Source organism: Hemitrygon akajei, chromosome 2 (genome assembly GCF_048418815.1).
Source record: "Hemitrygon akajei chromosome 2, sHemAka1.3, whole genome shotgun sequence".
NCBI lineage: Eukaryota > Metazoa > Chordata > Chondrichthyes > Myliobatiformes > Dasyatidae > Hemitrygon > Hemitrygon akajei.
In genome coordinates, this window is record NC_133125.1 from 192,491,395 (window position 1) to 192,515,914 (window position 24,520).

Consider the following 24,520-nt stretch of genomic DNA (forward strand, 5'->3'; position numbering starts at 1 on the left):
ACCCCATTGCTCTGCACCCGGACCATAGCCTTCTCGTTCTTGTACTAATATAAATTTCTTTTAAATGCTGAAACCGAGCATGCACCCAGCACTTACACTGTATCACTTCCGCCTTTTTGTGTGTACAGCCTGGCCGGAGGGGCATCTGAGCTGGGGAGAAGTCCGCTTGAAAAAGTTACTGAGACGGTGTGTTGTTCGGTCCTGTAGTTCCGGATAGTGCAAAGATCACAGGGACAGAAAGTGAAAGCCAACGTTTTCCGCTCTTCGGGCACCATTTTAGTTGGTCACAGTGAACTCGGTGAGTCCTTGGACATGGAGGATCATCTGTCTTGTGCTGTGTGTCATGATCTGTTTCAAGATCCTGTCTTAATCGACTGTGATCACAGCTTCTGCCGATCCTGTATTACTCAGTACTGGAAGAGACCCGGCACAGCGTCCTGTCCCTTATGTAGAAGAGAGACTTCCTCCAAAACTCTGAGGCCAAATCGCACCCTCGCCGGCATCGTTGAATCGTTTACAAACCGGGAGACAACTCAGCAGGAATGCAGCCGTCACAAGGAGAAGCTGACGCTGTTTTGCCAGACCGACAAGCAGCCCCTCTGTGGGATCTGTCAGCATTCAAAGAATCATCGTGGCCACAAGTTGTTGCTGCTGGAAGAGGCCGTGCAGGAGTTCAAGGTGAGCAGACTGAAAATCACAACATCCAAACGTGTCGGTTTTATCTCCAGAGTCGGAACTTTAGATAATGTGTTTCTGTTTGAAGGCGTTGTTCTGTACAACGTTGTTCAGAACGCAGAAAGGTGAATAGGGTCCAAAACACACAACGTGCTGGTTTACTCAAGGGGAATAAAGAGTTGGCTGAGACCTTTAATCAGGACTAGAAAGGCAGGTGCAGAAGCCAAAATGGGACCGAAACATCGACTGTATTTCTCTCTGTAGATGGCGAGGGACTTGCTGAATTCCTCCATTTTTTTTGTGTGTCCGAGTTTGAACTAATTCGTGTTCAAACCGCAGGAGGTCCCTGAACATTGATGTTTCCCAATCAACCCCTTGTAATTCTTTTTGCAATATGCCCAATATTAAAAGGATACAACCCTTCCTATCTGGGGTGAACCCAGCGACCCAGAAGGCTTCCAGTGAGCAAATACACATCCTAAGATATAGGAGCAGTATTGGGCAATCTGGCCCATCGAGTCTGCTCCACCACCTCCTCACGAGTGATACAATTTTCCCCTCAGACCCAGTCTCCTGTCTGCTCCCGTATCCCTTAATACCCTGACCAATCAAGAATCTATCTGCCTTTGCCTCAAATACACTTAAAGAAGGCCTCCATAGCTGCCTGTGGTAACGAATTCGGTAGATTCACCACTCTCTGGCTAAAGAGATTCCTGATCATCTCTGTTCTAAAAGGACATCCCTCTGTTCTGAGGCTGTGTCCTCTGGTCTTGGACTCTCCCAAAATAGGAAGCATCCTCTCCACATCTATGTACTCTCTCTTCCCATCAGCCCTGGGGCAGAGATGTCCTCAGATGTGGAACAGGCGGTCATCTCAGACAGACCCCGCGGTCCACTGCCTCTATCTGCCACCATGGCAAATGAACCTCATTATCTGGGTCCGCTGAGTTGTATATTCTCAACTTGACCGTGTGGGTTTCCTTCGGGTGCTCTGCTTTCCTCCCTTGGTAGGTTAATTGCCCATTGTAAATTGCCCCATGGTTAGGTTACTGTTAACCAGCGGTTGCTGGGTGATGGGTCCCAAAGGGCCAGAAGGGCCTATTTCACTCTGTATGTCAATAATTTTTTTAAAAATCTGTAATCTCTTTGTCCTAATGAGGAGCTACTGGGGAAATGTTCAGAGACCTTCCTACAGAGTCTGACACTAGTTACCCTGGTGAACAGTGACATAACACAGGGGTGATGCTTCAATTTGAACTGCTAGATGACCTTCCAAAACCAGAATTTTAGTCACACGAAGTACTCTAATGGAAAGTGAAACAATGATGGAAAGGATTCCACTGTGTCTGTGTTGTGTGGTAGTTGTTGCACCGTGACCAGAAACATTCAAAGAGCTTAGATACGCACATCTTCTACTTTCCCACTGGTGCCAGTAAGGAATTTATCCTGTCATTCAGTCCTGCCAAAGGGTTTTGGCCAAAACATCCACTCTACTCTTTGCCTAGATTCTGCCCAGCCTCCTGAGTTCCTCCCATATTTTGTGTGTGAGTTGCTCAGATTTCCAGCATTTGCAGATTTTCTCTTGTTTGTGACTAAACCTTTCCGTCAGTTGCCCCAACACCCGTTCAACCAGTTCAGCAAGTTGGCTCTACATGACCCTTCCTTAGAATGTCATCCACATTTTAATTGTCTGCAATCTTACTGCTGTAATTTTCCTGTTATGTAGTGTGATTACGCTGATTCTTAATCTTCCTGAGCGACACAATCCATTGTGTTTTCATCTCCCTGATGAGACCATTACAGTCTTGCATATTGAGCTATACATTCCACAAGAATTATTCCCTCAGTTGCTGGAGTTCTGGACTCTCCCTGAACAAGTATGGGAACGCTAACATGCCAAACTTAAAATAATGAAGATTCCTGATGAAGGGTCTTGGCCCAAAACATCAACTGTTTACTCTTTTGTGTAGATGTTGCCAGACCCGCTGAGTTCCTCCAGGTGTGTGTGTGTGTGTGTGTGTGTGTGTGTGTGTGTGTGTGTGTGTGTGTGTGTGTGTGTGTGTGTGTGTGTGTGTGTGTGTGTGTGTGTGTGTGTGTGTGTGTGTGTGTGTGTGTGTGTGTGTGTGTGTGTGTGTGTGTGTGTGTGTGTGGGGCGCTTTGGATTTCAAGCATCATTAGATTTCACAATCTTATCATGATTGTGGTTCAAATAATTTCCCCAACATTCATAACCAATGAGTGACTTATTCAATACATGACATACATATAGTAACTCCCTGTGAATAACCCATCCTCATATCGTTAATACTGTTCTGCAGAGTGGCGTTTGTATTCAGGTGCCAACAAATTCACACTGATCTGCAAAATCCATTTCAGAATGATCTGAAACTCTTGCTTCACTGTGTTGCATCCTGCAATGACCATACGTTGTATAGTCTGTACTAAGCTTAAACTATTTAAAGATTCCAAATAATATATAGATTCCCTCGATAATTGCAAAATTTGATTCTGCTATTGAAGGTTTTGTGCACATAGTGCCTTGTACTTTGAACAGCAAACAAAAATCAGAAAATAATTAACAGCCCAGGACATTTAGAGGTGTATAAGATAATGAGAGGTATTGTTTGTGTGGATAGTCAGAGGCTTTTTCCCAGGGCTGAAATGGCTAGGATGACAGAGCATAGTTTTAAGGTGCTTGGAAGTAGGTACAGAGGAGATATCAGGAGTAAGTTAGTTTTTTTTTAAACACAGAGTGGTGAGTGCGTGGAATGGGCTGCCGGCGGTGGTGGTGGAGGCAGAAACGATAGGGTCTTTTAAGAGACTCTTGGATGGGTACATGGAGCTTCAAAAACCAAAGGGATAGGGGTCAAGCCTAGGTAGTTCTAAGGTAGGGACATGTTTGGTACAGCTTTGTGGGCCGAAGGACCTGTATTGTGCTGTAGGTTTTCTATGTTGATGTTTGCATGTGTTGAGTCAAGACTGATGCAGATACATATCAGTGAATCCATTTGAGGGTTCTGAGAGCTTCCCTCACGCAGAAGGCTCCCTGGTCAGGGATCTCACTGCACCAGATAGGCTGAGGGAAATCAGTTGAATGGTTAGGAAGCAAACATCGATGTGATCCAGATGCATCTTCAAGTTTTCCTCAGCTCTGTAAACCACATGGACTTCCCATCCCAGATACACAACTCACCAAACAGCAGGTGTTTCAGCAATTGGACTACAATCTTGAGAAAGAATGTCCTACACATCCCAACCTTGTTAACAAATTCCCCCAGTTCTTGTGAAATGTCCCTCCGATCAAAAGCAATGAGTTGGCTGCTGGCTGTGTGACAAGAGACCCGAGTTCCTTGGGCACAGAGCTCGCAAGAAGTGATGCAACAGACTTCTTACACCATAAATCGGCGAGTTGTTTGTTATGTCGCCCCTCTCGCTATGAAATGGGGAGACCTCTCTTTCCTTTATTGGGGAAGAGTGAGAGAGCCTGTGGTATGTCGAATGACCAGGTGAGTGAGTAGTCTTTGGGATTCTCCAAGTCTGTGTCTTTATTGATGCTTTGCTGCATACTTGAGTGTTCGGTGGAGGGTGCTGATGTTTTTTTGCTGGTGGGGGAGGGGGTTGTGTCACGAGGTGGGGACAAGGGTGCTGGGAGAGGACACACAAGCAGGACACAAACACGTCTTTCTTAGGTACAATAAAACAGCGTTTATTACTCGCTACACAAGATCGGGAAATCGAGGAGGACAAAGAGGAACACGAACCTTGGGTTAGGGGACTAGGGACTAGGATCGCCGCGGACCTTGAACTTGGAAACAGGGAACTGGGATTGCTGCGGACCTTGGACTTGGACAGGGTGAACATGGACAGCCATGGCCATGACTGGGACCCTGGGGACTGGGACCGCCACGGCCCTTGGTCTTGGAGACTGTATCCTTGATTCACCGCCGCCAGACATTTGGATACCATGGATCACTGCAGCCAGAAACGTGGACACCAAAGCACACAACAGGGAATTTTGAACCAGGACTCCTCCTTCAGATCAGGCATTGAGCCGGGACTCTTCTTCAGGGGGTAGACACATGAACGTCGAGTCAGGACTCCGCCTTCCACTCAGGCACCGAGCTGGGACTCGTCTTCGGGGAGGTGTAGACACAGACAAGGGGCATGAACGTTTAGTCAGGACTCCTCCTTCAGCTCAGGCACTGAGCCGAGACTCTTCGAGGGGTAGACACGGACAAGGGGCATAAACGTCGAGTCAGGACTCCGCCTTCAACTCACCCCTGGTAGACTGAGCTTGCCCGGACCCACTCTGGCGACGGAAGGTGAATTGCTGGTACTCCGATGCGGGCTGGATCACTCTGTTGACGGAAGGTGAATTGCTGGTACTCCGATGCGGGCTGGGTCACTTTGGCTTGTCATGGCGACTTACGAAGGCTTCTTAGCATTCTCGTCCCGAACGGCTAAACCCAAGGTCTTATAAGCTGCCGGTTCGGGTCGAGGGTAGATTACCTTGATTGCCAAGCTCAAGGGATGCGTGAAACGGAATTAGAAGGAACAAGGCGTCAGTGGTCCGGATCGCAACCTAACTAAATTTAAAGCAGAACTGATCCAGACCATGACAGGTTGTTACTTTGCTGCTGATTATTTGTGGGAGGGGGGAGCTGGGGGGCTTTGGGGTTCTAACATTTAACTATCATTCCTTCTTTGAGGCACTTCTCTGTTTTCGTGGATGTTTGTGAAGAAAAAGAATTTCACAATATATATTGTATACATTTCCTTGACAGTAAATGTACCCATTGAAATCTCCTTCTGCAGACAGACAAATTGATAGGTACAAACATAGAATCACATTGAAACAGACTTACTGGGTCATAAACTCAGAGACTGAGTATTTTCAACATTTACAGTCAATTTCAGATTTCCAGCTTCTGTTTTTTTAAGAAAATCTTCTTTTTGAATCATGAGCAGGCATAGATCAGACCCCAGCCTCATGACACCAGCTTATAGGATCAGAGGTGATTGGATTGTAGTCTCAATCCAATTTCTGTCATCCCCAGGAACCCTTCATCCTTTTGCTTCACAAGAAGATACCCCACATTCAGGGCAATTTTCACTGGAAGGGAGTTCCAACCATTTATGAGAGAATGAAAAATAATCTTTTAAGAGTGGCTAGTACCTTATTTTTGAATGTGACCCTAAATTCCAGATTCTGTCACAGGAATAGACATCATCTCCACATCCACTCTATCATTACCCTTCTGGATCCTGTATCTGTCAGTTATGGACTACCTGGTGCAGGAGGTGGAGCTCCAGAGACCCATCTGCTGTCTGTGTGGAGTTTTCACATTCTGTCTGTGACCTTGGGAGTTTCCACCAGGTGCTCCAGTTTCTTTCCACATCACAAAGACACATGGATATTGGTTTAATTGGCCTCTGTACATTGTTTGTGGTGTGTAGCTGAGTATAAAGCTGATTGGGTGGAATCCGAGGACAATAAAGTGAGATTAGTACAGCTAGGAAGAGATGAAGCAACTATATCCACATTGAGACCCAAAATCTGATCAATTTCTCATGGAACAATCCGTTAATTCCACATATTAGTTCCATGAACTGAATTGAATCTAATGTTATTAATATCCTTTATCGATAATCTTATTTTAAATCATTACAATTAAATAACATTCTACATTGACAGAAATAAATTGATCTCTTGCAGGAAGAACTGAAAACTTCACTGAAGCCAATCCTGGACAAGAAGGAGGAATGTGCTGCTGTAAAAAGTGATTATGAGGAAACATTAAAGCATATTCAGGTACATAATCATGTCACATCATTCCATAAGCTATAATCACATTGAAACTCAAACTGCGAGTGAATAATTCAGTCAACACAATTATCCCTCACTGACCTCCTGTACTGGTAAATCCTGAGAAAACTAATATACATCCCCTGATTCTTAGTTAGAGCCTCCTCTTCAGAGTACGTTGCTGCCCGGCTCCCAGTAGTGAGATGTCACTGATTCCGGTAACAGCACAATATCTGTCAGTGCTCAGACTCTCTCTTATTTTCCAAAGGACCAGGGAGAAATGGCAGAGAAACAGATTAAAGCCCAGTTCGAAACAATGCATCAGTTTCTCCGTGACCAAGAAAGGATCGCGCTGGAAGATCTCAAACTGCAGAGAGAGAGAAACTGCCTGAAGATGAAGAGAAAGATTAAGGATGCAACAGAAGTCATCTCATCACTTTCAGACACCATTCAGGACATTGAAGAAGGGCTGAAGGAAGAGGACAGCATCAAATTTTTAACAGTACATCTACTTGATTTTATTCTCTTCATCCTTTTGTTAACACTGATATTAAGATCAAACAGTTTGCCATTCAGCCATAAACTATTATTACTCTAATGATATGGAGTCAGGCCATTCCTCACATCAAGCCCACAGCGATGGTTACTAGCATTACCAGCCCCTGACACCCATTACTATATGATCCAACTTCAGTCTCACCTCAAAACTTTACAGTTGAAAACCCTCTCTTATTCTGTATCTGTTTTGAATGACTACCCATTCATTTACTTCAGCCCTTGTCCCATGATGCTTGTGCTGAACATGATGCCATATTAATCTGAACCCCTCCTGCACATACATGGTCCACGTCCCCTCTTGTTCATTCACATCTATCTAAAAGTCTCTCAATCACCACTGTCTAACTCCTGCAACACCCCTTGCAGCAAATTCCAGGCATCCACCACTCTCTGGGTGAAACTTTTGCCCAGTATATCTCCTTTAAACTTTCCGCTACTACCTGAAGTCTTGTCCTCTCATATTTTAAATTTCTAGCCTGGGTAAAAGATTCTATCAACATTATAAAGATGAGAAAATCTGCAGGTGTGGGATATCCAAAGCAACACACACAAAATGCTGGAAGAACTCAGCAGGCCAGAAAGCAACAACGGAAATGAACAAGCATCAATATTTCAAGCTGAGACGACTCACAGTCATGAAGAAGGGCCTTGGCCTGAAACGGCAACTGCTTGTTTACTTCCATAGATGCTGCATGACCTGCTGAGTTTCTCCTGCATCTTGTGTGTGTGTCTCTCTACATTAGCCATGTCTCTCATAATTTTCTCAACTTCTTTCAGGTCTCCACTCAGCCTCTGACACTCTAGAGAGAAATGAAAACAAGAATGGCAACCTCTCCTTCCAGTCTAATCCAGGCAGCGTCCTGATAAACCTCACAGGCATCCTTTCTAATGCCTGCACATCATTCCTGTAACGTGTGACAAGAATAGCACATGGTTCATCAAGTTAACTTAATTCAGAAACAACAGCAACGTTCTCAATCACTGCACATTGACAGTGAAACTCCAGTGACCACTATCCGGTCTCTCCCTGCTCACTGCTCAGACCAGGAGTTTGACCATAACTGTGCAGTGTGGGAGAATGTTCTGATTGTTCAGACAGTGAGCAGTTAATCCAAGAGGGAACACAGGACAAGTGTCTTCTGACTGAGCCAGTTTTCTGCTCTGACCACCCTGTGATGCCTCCAGTTTTTAATCCTGTCAGATTTGATGTGCATCAGCTCGTACTGTACCTCATGTTGTGGGATGTCCGCCCGTAGAATCTCAGAATCAGAATCAGGTTCGATATCACTGGAAATTGTCATTAAAAATGTGTTGCTTGTAGCAGCAGTACATTCAAATACAAAGATTAAAAATTAGAGATATATGAAAAATAAATAATTAGTGAAACAGAGAGGGAAAAAAGAAAAACAATACTGAGATAGGGTACATGAGTTCAACGTCCACGGGGAGAAGCTGTTCCTAAAACGATGAGCATGTGCCTTCAGTCTCCTGTACCTCCTCCTTGATGGCCGCAGTGAGAAGAGGTGATGTGGATCCTTTATGATAGGTGAGGGCTTTCTGAGGCCTCACCTTTTGAAGATTTCCTCGATGGTGGGGAGCCTAGTGTCCATGATGGGGCTGGCTGGGTTTGCAACATTTTGCATATTTTTCTGATCTTGTGCAGTAACACCTCTACACCAGATGGTGATGCAACCAGTTAAGATGCTCTCCACAGTATTTCTGTAGAAATTCGTGAGTCTTTGGTGACAAACCAAATCTCGTCTAACTCCTAATGAAATGTAGTCACAAACATGCCCTTGTAACTGGACCAGTACATTGGGCCCAGGAGACAATCTTACAGATGTTGACTCCCAGGATCATTCTGATTACTTGATTGCAATCTTATCTCTACATAAATATTAATATTTGTTTTTATTCCACAGAAACTTCCAGAAACTCAGAAAAGGTATAATTTACTGCCTGTGTTGGTATAAGTTGAAATTTCTGTTTCTAACATGGTTTAACTCCCAGGCAATGGATCACGACTGACATTGTCATCTCTTCCAGAGCAAAGCGAACTGTGCCAGAGCTGCAGAAGGTTTACCCTTTAATAAATGTGGGGAAGCATGTTGGCTCACTGCAGTACAGAGTGTGGAAGAAGATGCTGACAGTCATCAATGCAGGTGGGGTGGAGACTTCGTGATTAGCTCTTAAACCTCTCATTAATTTGATTTCAATCGATATTTTTGCCAATTTACAGCAGTACTTCACTTGTAGCTTTTAATGAATAAATCCCCCCGGCCAGAAATCTCGTTGAAGCATGAGGGAGCAGATGTGGGAAACACTGACCTCGTGATGTCTGTTGGCCTTGTGGCAGTCTGTCGAATGTTGGTTATTTGCACATGGCTCGTCCATGCCCGTGTTATTTCCTGTTGGCAGAGCAGACTTTGTAGGTGGGCATGGACTGATAAGAAATGTCATGGTCAAGAGGCAGTGGACTTCACCTGACAATGACTGACATTCTGCATCTATCTGTTCCCAGTTCTAGTCATCCTCAACCCCACTGATCATTTCAAAGGAGAAATGAAAGGATTCTTGAGAAGTTTCAGATAAAAGTTAGTGTGAGTGGTGTGTGAGACTGCATGTTCCAAGACTCAGGATAAACACAAGAAACTGGTCTCTGGTCTCTTGTGCTTTCAGTTTCTGTGATTTACACCTCCCCACCCCCCCCCCCCACTACCACCACTGTCGTGCACCAACATTCACCATTTGCAGTCATTTGGCATTAAAGAGGCTGTGTCCGTTGCTTTTCCAAATGTGCCTGTTTCCACCTGTACCACACCTTGTCACCTCCCTGATGTCTGTACAAGGCAAACCCTCATTGCGGTTAAACGTGGAAAACTGTGGATGGTCACTTTTCCTTCCTCAAATCCAACTCTCATTAACCCCACCACTGTACGGAAGGAGGGCTGATGACCAAGGTGGTTTCTTTACCATGGAATAGAGTACAGTTCCACAGAATGTCCTGAGAGCATCTTCAGTCAGTTTTGGAGAAATGAGAATTTGGAGAGGGCTCTTTAATGGAATGCAGTCACCTGTGAGGTGTGACGTCAAAGGGGCTCCTAATCTTTTACAATCTATATGAATGATTTGTTGTGACAGTGGGATGCAAAGTATCCAAGTCTGCTGATGAGACAGACCGAATTCCCATTGTGGGCTGTGTGAAAGATGCAGAGGGATGTCAGGATGATGGACAGTTGACATGGCTGGTCTGGAGCTTTCGTCCAGACAGGAGGATAGAGGGATGGAGGGTGGTGACCAGTGTTGAGAGATGAGGGGAAGGGTTGGATCAAGAGGTATCAATGCCACTGGGGGTTCATGTGTTCAGCTGTCCTGTGAACACCCTCCAACTCAGACATGGCCTTTCAGTCTTGTGCATTACCTCACGCAGAGCCTCTGGTCTTTAGACACACGCTCTCTGCCTTTCACTCTTACCCAGATGCATCTGGTAGGAACGTGCTCTCCTTTAGCTGTTGTGCAGGTGGGGAGCAGACCTGTCATCGGTCTGTCTCTGTGTTCAGATCTTTGGATCCCTGCTGATTCCACAGCCGCCACTGTGCTGTCGGGAGGGTGGTGAGTGTGACTGACTGACATTCTGTGTCCTTCTATTCCCAGCTCCGGTCATCCTTGACCCCAACACAGCCAGTCCTTATCTTCTGCTGTCTGATGATCTGAGAACCGTGAGATACACCGACAAATGGATGCAGCTTCCCAAGAACCCACAGAGGTTTGATCCCTGTGTGTCTGTCCTGGGATCAGAAGGATTCACATCAGGAAGACATTCCTGGGAGGTGGACGTGGGGAATAAGACTAACTGGGACTTTGGCATAGCCAAGGATTCCATCACCAGGAAGGGGAAAATCACCCTGAATCCGGATAATGGATATTGGGCAGTGGCACTGAGAAATGGTATAGAGTACTATGCTTGTACTAACCCATGGAAACGCCTAGAGCTGAGTGTTCACCCGAGAAAGATCCGGATCTCCCTGGAATATGAAGGAGGAGAAGTGTCCTTTCATGATGTGGATAACCTGACCCACATCTACACTTTCAATGGTACATTCACTGGGAAACTATACCCTTACTTCTCTCCAGATCTTAATCATGATGGCAAGAATTCTGACCCACTGATAATCTGTCACCGCAGAGTAACAATCCAGGAGGATGAAAATCCAACCTGGGAATAAAACAGTAGGTGGGATCAGGTGCAACTTTCCCAGAACTTGTATCAATAGGGAGTCCTCACAGGAAGCCCACAGGGAATCAGAAATCTGCAATGAGTAGCCGATAATCTGCCCCAGGACTCAGCGGGACAGTGTGGGGACCTGGCGGTGGTGCAGGTTCTGGGAAACCTCACTGACATCAACAGCGAGAGTCTGGAAAACCAGGAGCAGAAATCCCAGTTGTATTCCATAGTCTGCGCCTTCCTTCAAATTACTTGTTCATATGCTGACCACAGAACTGTTGGTGATTCGAGACCGTCCAAGCTCTGTTGACGTTGAAATGAATGCAACCTATTCCTGCAGATGATATATTTGGGATTCACAACAATTGTCCATTTGGAACTGAACCAGAGGGACTGCAGGGTTATCAGGAATGTTGAAGGTATTTATCCTCTTTTTCAAAAGACATGAATGATGAGGTGACATCTCTCTGTGCCACGAGGTTCCTTGAACAATGAATTAGAGTTTTTGAAGCATCGAGGAGGTTGGTCGGCCCAACAAGACCATGCCAGCTCTCTGCAGGACTGAAGGAATCAGTCCTATTCCCTGTGTGTTTCTTGGTGGTCCTGAATTGTTCTACGCTTTCATGCTGTCACATTGCACCCTTTAAATTCTACGGCAGTGTCAGTTCCAGGCCCACTTTAGGCAGCCCTCTCCATATCCCGGATATTGGCTGCATGAGAAATCCTTTCTGTGTGTCTTCTACTCACAAATCTGAAGTTTCAAACTGTCAGAGAGCAAGAATGAATCCTTCATCACAGCAGCTTTAACTGGTGCAGTTTCACCACAACTCTGGTCTGTGGTGGAGGCAGTCATCAGAGCAGACTCAATGTGCTGGAACTCCTCTCAACTAACTCTCCAATTCTGTAAAATCATTTGGATCTGGTTGGATCTTTCCTGTCTGTTCCCCATAACAACATGAATCAAAGCTCATCTGGGTGCATTACAATATGGAGTCTATCACAGAAAAAAAGCCCTTTGGTCTCTCCTTACACTGATCCTCAGTTCCTCTGTCTCTGTTCTATCCTTCCATTTGTCAAATCCACTCTTTCACTATCAATCCATTTCTCTCTCTCTCCATTCCTCTATCCTCCCATTCATTCATTTGACCCTCCATCATCCTTCCATTTGTCTGTTCTTCTGCTCCTCTATCTCTCCATCTCTCTATCCATTACTCTAACCTTTCATTCCTCTATGTATCTGTTCCTCTATCTCTCCAATCTATCCTTCCATTATTTGACCCTCCTTTCCCCATCCCTATAGTCATCTGATCTATCATTCCTCTATCCATCCATTTCTCTCTCCCTCCATTCCTATATCCTCCCATTAATTCATCTGGCCCTCCATTATTGCTCCATTTGTCTGATCTTCTGGTTCTCTATCTCTCTGTTTTTCTATCAATTGCTCTAACCTTCCAATCCTCTATGTATCTATTCCTCTATCTCTCCATTCCTTTGACCCTCCTTTCCCCAATCCCTATATTCATCTGACCTATCATTCCTGAATCCCTCCATCCCATTATCTCTCTATTCCTCCATCTCTCCATTCCTCAACCACTCTGTTCCTTTCGTATTCAGGATCTTGCTGAAATGTATCTTAAACCTTGATGTGGCATCTGTGTCCACTACATCCCCTGGCATGTTCCAATGACTTGACCCCCTTAACCCTGATCAGAAGAGGATTCCAATGTCTCATGTGACCCTCTGTGAGATGTAATCCCACTTCACTTCTGACATAAATAGGCAATTCCTATTCATGAAACTACAGCCCCTGGTTTCCAATTGCCCTTGAGAGACAATGTTTACTCAGTTTCTCCTCTTTTTTAGGTTCAGCAGACTCTTATATATTTCAGAAATGTCATCAACCTATTGTATAATCCCAAAAAGTGTCAGCGTACATAGCTCGACAATTCCTGATAAATTAGCACTCCGTCCTAGGAAACAACCCAGAGGCCTTCCTTTGCATTCTCAACTTCTCTGCTCTTTTATATAACACTCGTCGAATAGCCAGCACGTTTACTGGTTCATCTTTATCTATCCTGTTTGTTGGATCCAAACAAAATGCTCCATACTTTATATTGTGGGAATTTCGAACAATCTTCTGCTAGCTGCATCCACACACGAAATAAAACCACATTATGTTGTAAAATATGATTTATTATCTTTATTCTGGGAATCTTGTACAATTTGATTAAGGTTGTGACATGCTGCATTTACCTTTCACTAGAGTGCTCCCCTCACGTAACAAAACAAAAAGGAACGGGTGATAAAAACACATATAAAACCCGTAAGTCTGAAAAAGTACAGAGTCCAGAAACGCAGTTGTTCAATCCACAAACACAGAACCACGATACTATCATCATCGAAAGAGAGGGACAGCACACGAGGCAGAGAGCCCTACCTGCCTACCACAGCGATAGTCCACTCACAGAATCCTTCTCCTGCAGTGATCAGAAGGGAGGCAGTCAGCACCGAAACCTTCACTCCCTCACCCTCCGCATTTGTCTCGGTGTCTCAATCTTCCTCAACGCTTTAATCGGCGATTAATGGACGCTTTGAATGGCAAAATGGAGTCGAAGTTGAACAGTTCTACAAAACTGACTCCAATATATTGACAGGTCATGATGCTGTCAGATCATGTAATTTTTATTATAGAATTATAGAGAAGTACAGCACAGAAACAGGCCCTTTGACCCATCGAGTTCATGGCAATACAATTTAAACTACCTTTTCCCATTGACCGGCACTGGATCATGGCCCTCCATTCCCCAATCATCCATCACCCTATCCAAACTTCACTTAAACTGTCTGTAAAACCAGAGCACACAGCCTCAGAATCTCCTTTTAGAATGGAGATGAGGAGGAATTTCTTTAACCAGGGAGTGGCAAATCTGTCGAGTTCTTTGCCACAGGCAACTGTGGAGGCCAAATCTTTATGCATATTTAAAGCAGAGGCTCATAGATTCTTGATCGGTCAGGACATGAATGGATAAGGGGAGAAGGCAGGAGATTAGGGCTGAGAAGAAAATTGGATCAGCCATTGGATCATTCTGTTTCTATATCTTATGGTCTCACAGCCTTAGATAATGAAATTGAGCTTGGATGCACACTCTCAGGATCCTCTGAATGAAGAAGATTCCCCACATGTTCACTGTAAACTTTTCACCTTTCACCCTTAACCCCTAACTTCTGCTTGCTGTCACACACAAACTCAGTGGAAAAAACCTGCTTGCATTTACCCTGTCTATACCCCTCCTAATTTTGTATACCTTTATCAAATCTCCTCTCAGTCTTTGATGTTATAAAGAATACTGTCCTAACCTATTCAACATTTCAGTATAATTCAAGTCCTCCAGACTCGGAAACATCTTATAAATTTTCTCTGTGTGGATTCAACCTTGTTTATATCTTTCCTGTGGATAGATGACCAAAACTGCACACAATACTCCAAATTAGGCCTCACCAACTTCAACATAACATCAATTCCTTGTAAGTACATTGATTGATAAAGGCTAATGTGTCAAAAGATTTCTTTATAACCCTCTCCACCTGTGCTGACACTTTCAACAAATCATGGACCTGTACTCCCAGATCATTTTTTCCTTCCACTCTCCCCAGTGCCCTACCGTTCGCCGTGTAAGACCAACCCTGGATGGCCCCACTGAACTGCAAAACCTCGCACTTGTCCACATTAAATTTCATCTGCCATTTTTCAGCCCATTTTCCCAGCTGAAGCAGATCTCTCTGCAAGCCATAATGCCCTATGTCACTGTCCACTATACTCACAACCTTGGTGTCACACTCAAATGTGCTGATCCAGTTGACCACATTATCATCCAGATCTTTGTTTATAGATACAAACAACAAAGAACCCAGTACCAAACCCTGTGCCATACCACAAGTCACAGACCTACAGTCAGAAAAGCAACCAGCTACTACCGCACTCTAGTTTCTGCCACAAAGACATTATCAATTTCAATTTACCACCTCACATTGAATGCTGATGGACTGAACCGCCTTAACCAATCTCCCATGCAGGACCTTGTCAAGTGGCTTGCTGAAGACCATGTAGACGACAGCCACTGCCCTGCCTTCATCCACTTTCCTGGTAAATTCCTCGAAAAACTCTGTAAGATTGGTTGGACATGGCCTACCATGCATGAAGCCATGCTGACTATGCTCAATCAGAACATGTCTATCAAAATACTTATATATCTGGTCCATAAGAATACCTTTCAATAATTTTCCCATGACCAAGGTCAGGCTCACCAGCCTATAATCCTCTCTTGTTGCTAAGGATGATTTAAGTATCTCTGCTAGGGCCCTGGTCATTTCTGCACTTGTCTCCCATAGGGTCTGAGGAAACACCTTTTCAGGCCCTGGGGGTTTATCCACCCTGATTTGCTTCAGGATAGCAAACACTCCCCCTCTGCATTCTGTACAGGGTCCATGAAGATGATACTTTGCCTCACTTCTATAGACTCTGTGCCCATCTCCTCAGTAAATACAGATACAAGACATTATTTTAAGATCTCGTTCATCTGTTTTGGCTGCACACATTCTGACCTTCCAGAGGACCAATTTTGTACCTTGCAATCATATTGCTCCGAATATATCTGTGGAATCCCTTATGATCCTCCTTCTAGAGCAACTTCATCCCTTCTTTTAGCCTTCCTGATTTCTTCATTAAGTGTTCTCTTGCATTTCATACTCACTAAGCACCTCATTTGTTTCTACCTGCCTGTACCTGCTATGCACCTCCCTCTTCTCTTAGCCAAGGCCTCAGTATTTCTTGAAAACCATGGTTCCCTGCACTTGTCATATTTACCTTTTATTCTGACAGTCACGTACAAGTTACAGACACTCAAAGTTTCACTTTTGAATGCCTCTCAATTTAAACACTTTTGTCAGACAACAGCCTGTCTCAATGCACACTTGCCAGATCCTTTCTCCAATTTAGAATATCAACTCACAGACCAGACATTGTTTTGCTTTGAAACTAATGGCATTGTGATCACTAGATGCAAAGAGTTCCCCAACACAAACTTCTGTCACCTGCCCTGTCTCATTCCCTGATAACAGATCCAGTATCGTACACTCTCTCATTGGGACCTCTAGTCTGTGTACTGATGAAGGAAATTTTCCTGAAAATATTTGAAAACTCTTTCCCATCTAGTTCTTTTACATTATGGGATTCCCAGTCAATACGTGGAAAGTTAAAATCAACTACTACAACAGCCTTATGTTTCTTACAACAGTCTGTGATCTCTCTTTGTTCCTCAAAAACCTGTGGGCTGTTGGACAGTCTGTAATATAGCCCCATTAACGTTGTCATATATTTACTATTTTTCACTTCCACCCATAAAGCCTCACTAGATGAGTTCTCCAGTCTGATCCAACGGAACACTGCCCTGACATTTTCCCTGACTAGTAACGCCAACCCTCCTCCCTTAAACCCTCCTGCTCTGTCATGTCTAAAGAGACAGAACCCCACAATATAGAAACAGAAAAATACAACTGCAGATGCTGTGGATCAAAGAATACGAGCTGCCAGTCCTGCCCCTCCTGCAAACAAGCCTCACTAATGGCTACAATGTCATAATTCCAGGTGTTGATCCATGCTCTGAGCCATCTTCATCTCCTATGATACTTGCTGCATTGAAATATATGTAGTTCAGGACATAGTCACATCGTGCTCAACCTTTTGATTCCTGACTTTGTCTGAGGTCTTCTCAACATCTGTCACCACAACCTCTCTACTAACTGTTCTGGCCCTCTGGTTCCCAATCCTCCGCAACTCTAATTTAAACCCCACCGTACAGCATTAGCAAACCTTCCTGCTAGGACACTGGTCCCCTCCAGTTCAGGTGCAAACTGTCTCTTCTGTACAGGTCCCACCTTCCCTGGGAAATATCTTCCCTGGAAAAAGTCTTGTGTCCTGCCTCCAACATTAACTCCTTATCCACGTGTTAAACAATATAATCTTCCTAGTTCTGACCTCACTAGCATGTTGTATGGGTAGCAATCATGAGATCACAACCAGAAAGGTCCTGCTGATTAACTAAGCACCTAACTCCCTGAACTCTCTATATAGAACCTCATCACTCATCCTACCCATGTCACTGGTACCTACATGGACCATGACCTCTGGCTGCTCACCCTTCCATTTAAGAATGCTGAGGACTCGATCCAAGATGTCGAGACCCTGGCACCCAGGAGGCAACATTCTCACCCACAGACCCTCCTTTATGTTTCCCTTATTAACGAATCCCCTATCACCACAGTGCACCTGTTCCCCCCTCCCCCACCCTTCCCTTCGGAGACAGAGGAGATGTAGGAGAACATTGAAAAGGGAAAATCACGAGACCAAAAGGGGGTGTGAGATAGCAGGTAAGATGAAGGAGATTCTATAAAAAGTTATATCAGTCTGTGAAACAACAAGGGTAATGAGTGAGGTAATATGTCCATTGAATGATCATTTGGTTACCTCTGTGTGAAGACACAGCAGATGGGTGAGGTCTGAAATAAATACTCCTCATCTGTATTTACTGTGGAGAAGGTGATGGAAGCTGGGGAATTCCGGGAGGAGAATACGAATGTCCTGAAACTTGCCGACATTACAAAGGAGGCTGGCCAGCTTAAACACAGAAAGCTGAATAAATCCCGGGGTCTGACCCAGTGCATCCTCTGTCATGGTGGGAGTCCAGGGAAGAAATTGCTGGGTACCTGGCTGTGATATTTCAAACACTGAGCACAGTACAGTACAGCACAAGAACAGGCCAGTCTGCCCACACTGTCTATGCTGACCACGATGTTATTACATTTGCCTGCAAATGACCCAAACCCTCCATTCCCTGTCTGTTCACGTGTCTGTCTAAATGTCACTGAAATGTGGTTGTTGTTCCACCACTTCCCATTCTCCGTGTAAAAAATACTTACCTCATGATGCACCATCAATAACTCTCGGAGACGGGAGGCAAACGATAGGCTTTTAGTAGCAGCAATAAATCACGATTTGCAGCAAGAGACCACAACACAGTATCCTGGAGACTGAGGGAAGAGCAATGCCTCCAATCGCCTTTATACAGGGGTCTGTGGGAGGAGCCACAGGAGCAGTCAGCAGGGAGGGCGTGTCCAGACAGGTATACGTAGTTTACCACACCTCACCAACCTCCTTTAAACCTTCTCCTCTCATCTTATATTCACTCCCTGTAGTATGACATTCCCATACTGAGGATAAAGTGCAGACATCTCACCTCTCCCGGAAGTTCCGGGAGTCTCTCGCATATTGATAGTGGCTCCCTAATGCCCGCAAGTTATAGACAAAATGCAAGAGAGAGAGAGAGGGAGAGGGAGAGGGAGAGAGAGAGGGAGGGAGGGAGGTGGAGGGGAAGGGGGAGAGGGAGGGGGAAGAGAGAGAGAGAGAGAGAGCAAGAGGGAGATGGGGAGTGAGAGAGGGAGAGGGGAGAGAGAGAATGAATCCTGATTGGTCTCTCTTTGAGCTAAGTAGACCAATCAGTTTTCACTGTGGGCGGGCTTTACAGTCAACTTCTCTCTCTTTCATTGTCCATCAGTACAGTTTAGTGTCCTGCAGCACCATGGCAGAGTGTTCCTAAAAAAAGAAAATATAAAACATACTTCACCTCAGACAACACTAAAGTGTACCCCTGCCTAATAGGGGTCAAGAATAATGACAGTGTTGCTCGGCTGCACTGATTGCAACAGTGACTTTTCTATTGCCCAGTGTGGATTAAATGACTGTAAAAAACATGTTTTCAAACTGCTCTACACGGACATCTGTAGCGCAGTCCAGGTCAACGGGTGGGAAACAGACAGCTTCCCCATCAGGTCTGGAGTCAGGCAGGGCTGCCCTCTCTCCCCTGTCTTGTTCGTGTGCTGCATAGAACCCTTTGCCGAAGCCATCAGGAGGGATGGGGTCATAAGAGGGGTGACGCTGTCAGGCAGCGGAGGGACCCAAGTCAAAACCTCCCTGTACATGGACGACGTCACCGTCTTCTGCTCTGATCCGAGGTCAGTTCACAGGCCGATCAGCATCTGCGAACAGTTCGAGCAGGCGTCGGGGGCCAGGGTCAACCGCACGAAGAGCGAAGCCATGCTCTTCGGCAACTGGCCCGACCGGCCCAGCGTCCCCTTCACAATCAGGGCTGATCACGTGAAGGTGTTGGGGATCTGGTCCGGAGGGGCCGAGGCGTGCAACAAGAACTGTCAGGAGCGGACTGCCAAGGTGAAACAGAAACTGGGACTGTGGGGAGGATGCTCCCTATCGATAGCGGGCAGGAACCTGGTCATCAGGTGTGAGGTGCTCTCAGGGCTGCTGTACTTGGCGCAGGTGTGGCCAGTCCCCCGCTCCTTCAGCTCGGAGATCACCCGAGCCGTCTTCAGATTCGTCTGGGGATCCAAGATGGAGCGGGTCAGACGGACCACCATGCACAAGTCCCTGGACAACGGGGGCAAAAACGTCCCCAAAGTTGCCCTCACCCTGATGGCCAGCTTCGTGTGTGGCTGCATCAGGTTGTGTGTGGATCCCAGGACGTGGGCACCAAGTACCACTACCTGCCCAGGTTCTACCTGTCGCCCTGGCTACGAAGGATGGGTCTGGCCCCTTTCCCGCGCAACACCCCTGTCAGCTGGTCGTTGCCGCCATACCTGTCCTTCGTAGAGAAGTTCTTTCAGGTCAACGCCTTTGACCACAGGGCCATCAGGCAGTGGTCAGCACATAAGGTCCTGCAGGCACTGCAGGAGAAGGACGAGATGGACACAGTGGGGTGGTTCCCTGAGCAGACTGTCCAGTTCATTTGGCAAAATGCCTCATCGCCAGACCTCACCAACAGGCACCAAGACCTCGCCTGGCTGGCGGTGAGAGGGGCCCTCCCAGTCCGATCCCTCCTGTACGCCCGGAACATCGTCTCCACACCCCTCTGCCCACGGGAGGACTGCAGTGAGGAGGAGTCGGTGACTCACCTCTTTGCACACTGTGGGTTCGCGGAGAAGGTGTGGAGGAGGATGGAAGGGACAGTGTCGAAGTTCGTCCCAGGCAGCTGCATGACAGAGGACTCTCTGATCTACGGGCTGTTCCCGGGGACGCACACCGAGACCAACATCTGGTGCTGCTGGCAGATCATCAACTCGGTCAAAGACGCTCTTTGGTCGGCCCGAAACTTGATGGTCTACCAGCACACGGAGATGTCCGTGGGGGAATGCTGCCAACTGGCACATTCTCGGCTGCAGGAGTACGTGCTGAGCGACGCACTCAAACTCGGTGCAGCCACCGCAAGGGCCCGGTGGGGAAGGACCACAGTCTAAAGTTCTTCTCCCGCGGGAGTTGAGGGGTAGGAGAGTTGGGGGTATACCCCCTGAATGTAAATATGAAAGAACAGAGTGCAACGTGGGTGGCAAAATTTTGAATTTTGAAAATGTAAAGACAGTAATGGTACCAACTGTAAAGAATTGAAAGTCTTTGAACGGTTATTGTATATAATTTTATTTTTGAATAAAGTATATTTTGTTTAATTAAAAAAAGACATGTTGAGGTGAGCTTAACAGGTGTTATTCGTTCATTAGCATAGTTAACGTTATTTAAACTAGTTGGCTAGCTGCTAAGGAGCTACTCTATTGATGTCCTACGTGATGAGGCCAAACTCTCTGTAGACTTGCTTAAAGTTGTAATAGAATTTAAAAAACGACTCCATGATAATATAATACAATATAAGTACATATTTTAATGTCACATTTTATACATATACCAAACTTGGTTTACAGATTAGATGAAAACACTAAACAAAGTATTACATAAGACAATATAAAAAGGCTACACATTTTAATTCCATGTCCCATTCCCATTCTGATATGTCTACCCATGGCCTCCTCTACTGTCAAAATGAATCCAAACTCAAGTTGGAGGAGCAACACCTTATACACCGGCTGGGTAGCCTCCAACCTGATGGCATGAACATTGACTTCTCTAACTTCCATTAATGCCCTTCCTCCCCTCCTTACCCCATCCCTGACATATTTAGTTGTTTGCCTGTTCTCCATCTCCCTCTGGTGTCCCCCCCCCCTTTCTTTCTCCTGAGGCCTCCCTTCCCATGATCCTTTCCCTTCTCCAGCTCTGTATCACTTTCGCCAATCACCTTTCCAGCTCTTAGCTTCATCCCACCCCCTCCGGTCTTCTCCTATCATTTCGCATTTCTCCCGCTCCCCACTACTTTCAAGTCTCTTACTATCTTTCCTTTCGGTTAGTCCTGATGATGGGTCTCGGCCTGAAACACCGACAGCGCTTCTCACTATAGATGCTGCCTGGCCTGCAGTGTTCCACCAGCATTTTGTGTGTGTTGTTGTTTGAGACCCAGACAATATTCCTACACAAGCTGATAAAAGGCAATTCTCAGCCCAGTCACTAAAGTACCAGTATTAACTTCTCCAAAAGGAGAAAGTCTAATAATCTACCTTTCACTTTGAACAATGTTGTTCTCAGTGAGTCATCCACCGTCAACATCCTGAGTGATGATCTTTGACCAGAAATGTTACTGGATGACTGAGGGGCAAGTTGGAGTTCAGGTATCCGGTGTTGAGTTAATCATCTCCTGATTTATCAGCATCCTGAGCCTGTCCTACCTGCACAAGGTGGCCACATGGCAATAAAGATTACACAGTGGATGGTGGCATTGATAGTGATTCCAGTGCTCCATGAATATGGGATATGCTTGCACATTCCCGGGACTACAAGATTGCACAGTAAATGGTAAATATCCATGCTGTTAAACATTTTTCCCTTACATATCTTCTTCATTTTATGAATATTTACAGCCCTAAATAACAGAGAACAATTCATTATCTGGCTCTTAAATTCAATTTCTTTATAAAGATCTTTTCTGAACTTCGGTACTGAATGTCCAACTCCGTATAATTCTGTCTTTTTCAAGAGAGGAAGTATTTAAACTTTGTCAAGTATTACTCTTGTGAATCATTTGCTATCAAAGGTTCAATTCTTTTGTAGAAATGAGCAGATTGACAAACCAACTCACCTCTGACAGGTGGATGTGCAAACACTATAGTGCTGCCCAACCGACACATCCTTGCCACTCTCAGACTGATTGTGTGTCAGAATTGGACTGAACGCGGCCAGGCCTCCCACCATTTCCCCACAGTGACACAGAGTTCCGGACATGGAACCGGTTTTGGTTTTGTTTTCGAGTGAGGTTATAGTCATAGAAAAGTACAGCACAGAAAGAGGCACTTCAGCCCATCTAGTCTGTGCTGAGCCACTTAAACTGCTTACTCCCATACCTGCACCAGGACCATAGCCCTCCATGCTCCTACCATCCATGTACCTATTCAAACTTCTCTTAAACGTTGAAATCAAGCTTGCAGGCATCATTTGTGCTGGCAGCTCACTTAACACTCTGGTTGGTAACTTTCATGCTGTTTACATTTGTTTATGGATGTATGGAATTGTGCAATAGTTATCTAGTCTGAGTGTATTTATTTTGTGAGATTTTCATACTTGTAAATTATGCTTTGAATTATTTCGATTCATATCTATGATTGTCAGAGAAATTGTCAAACAGTTAAAGCTCACTGCCATCTTTGACACCAGATATCAGAGATCACAAAATTACTCAGGCAGGAAGAAAAATATTATTTAGTGGTCTAAGAAACAATTAAGTGCTTTATCATCCAGACAGTCAGAAGTGTTCTCATTCAAAAAAAGCATTAGTTAATCAAATAATGAGTAATTAGTCATATACCGTAGATTCTGGATTTTAAGCCGCTACTTTTTCCCCACATTTTGAACAGCTTTGAACTCTGCGGCCTTTAATACGGAGCGGCTAATGTATTATTTTTTTTCATGCCGCCAAAAACATTTTGCCTCGTAACAGTAGACCAATAAAATTGATGAGTAGTTCACAGAGGTCCAATGAAATTGTACGATAAATCAAGCGCACTTTCACAATTAAATTATTGTAAATCAGTCATTTGTACTCACCCTCATCAACATGGAAAACACTCGAAGAAAAGCATTGTGCTGCCTTTATGGCAGTTATTTAGTTTATAATATTTTCGCTTAGTAATTCATTTTCTAGTTAAAGTTAGAAGAGTTTTAACTATATTTGTTTTCAGTACTACATCGCGGGATGCTATGGCGTCACACCCGGTTTCGCCGCAGCTTGTGGGATACCGGTTTGCGATAAACGGGACGGCGGGGGGGAACGGCGGAGCGGCGGAGCGAAAACGCTGCTTTTAAGTTAAAGGCGATCAATAACTTTTCCTGGTAGGCTGCAGTATATATATTTTTTACCAGTCGTTAGGAGATATTGGAATGTTGTTCAGTAAAGAAGTATACGCAACGTATATTTAAAAGTAGCCGCGTTACAGGCACGGTTCGAAAAAAAGCATTTGCAATATGTATTTGTTTTTGTTACCATATGGATTTAATAAAAAGTTAAAAAATCCTCACGTGTAATATCTTTCTGTGTAAATATCTCATATTACAACGTGGGACACCTGCGGCCGAAAATCCGGTGCGGCCTTTACAAGTAAAAAATTGATTTTATTTCTAAAATTAGAGCCAGCGGCTTTTAATCAGGTGCGCTCTGTAGTCCGGAATCTACGGTAGTATATTAATTGGAAGCCAAAATTACAAGAGGGAAGAATTGGAGTTAATGTTCTTTTACCAGATTCTCAGCAACATATCTAATGCTTAAACTCCACTGTGCATCCATTCTGCAGAATCATTAACATTAGTACTCACTTCCTACCTGATATAGACATCTGATACTGCAGTTACAACTGGGAGATTGCCAAATCAGTGCTGTTGGGTCCGTATCTTGGCCTTGGGTTCTGTTTTTCTATCCCCGAGGCCAGACGTTGTTGTGTGAAACACCCCTGGGTAAGAATCAGGGATAGCAACTGATGCTCTGGGCCTGCATCTGTGAGTGTTGCTCCCACCAGGAAGGCATTTACTACTTTGGGTGCAGGGGTCAACATAAAGAAGATCGACAACAAAATACTCCCCACCTCCTTTAGCTGGATAATTAGTCACCGTGAGGCTGATTGTCCCATCACTGGGGTCCATCCCCAATCCCAGAGTCCTCAGAGTACTCTTGCCATCGAGGATATTAAGATCTTGTGGACATTTAATAACCGTCACAAGGCACGGGATAAGTTCCCATGCATTGCTGTCCTGTTAGTAACCATCT

At 45.0% G+C, this 24,520-nt stretch overlaps 1 protein-coding gene across 2 annotated transcripts; it reads left to right on the forward strand.

The window, feature by feature from the left end:
- Positions 1–240: 240 nt before the first annotated feature.
- On the forward strand, positions 241–13,449 carry LOC140719479 (zinc-binding protein A33-like). Of its 2 annotated transcripts, XM_073034185.1 has the most exons (6): positions 241–678; positions 6,392–6,487; positions 6,750–6,983; positions 8,962–8,984; positions 9,086–9,201; positions 10,694–13,449. In XM_073034185.1, the coding sequence occupies exons 1-6, from the start codon at positions 313–315 to the stop codon at positions 11,263–11,265; spliced, it is 1,407 nt and encodes a 468-aa protein (XP_072890286.1). In that variant the 5' UTR covers positions 241–312; the 3' UTR covers positions 11,266–13,449. The 2 variants fall into 2 exon arrangements, with proteins under 2 accessions (XP_072890286.1, XP_072890295.1); XM_073034194.1 differs by lacking the exon at positions 6,750–6,983.
- The last annotated feature ends 11,071 nt before the right edge of the window (positions 13,450–24,520 follow it).

Coding starts and splice junctions, on each gene's coding strand:
- LOC140719479 (XM_073034185.1), top strand. CDS start 313: ATGGAGGATCATCTGTCTTGTGCTGTGTGTCATGATCTGTTTCAAGAT. Junction 6,984..8,961: donor ACAGCATCAAATTTTTAACA/GTACATCTACTT, acceptor TTTATTCCACAG/AAACTTCCAGAAACTCAGAA. Junction 9,202..10,693: donor GCTGACAGTCATCAATGCAG/GTGGGGTGGAGA, acceptor TTCTATTCCCAG/CTCCGGTCATCCTTGACCCC.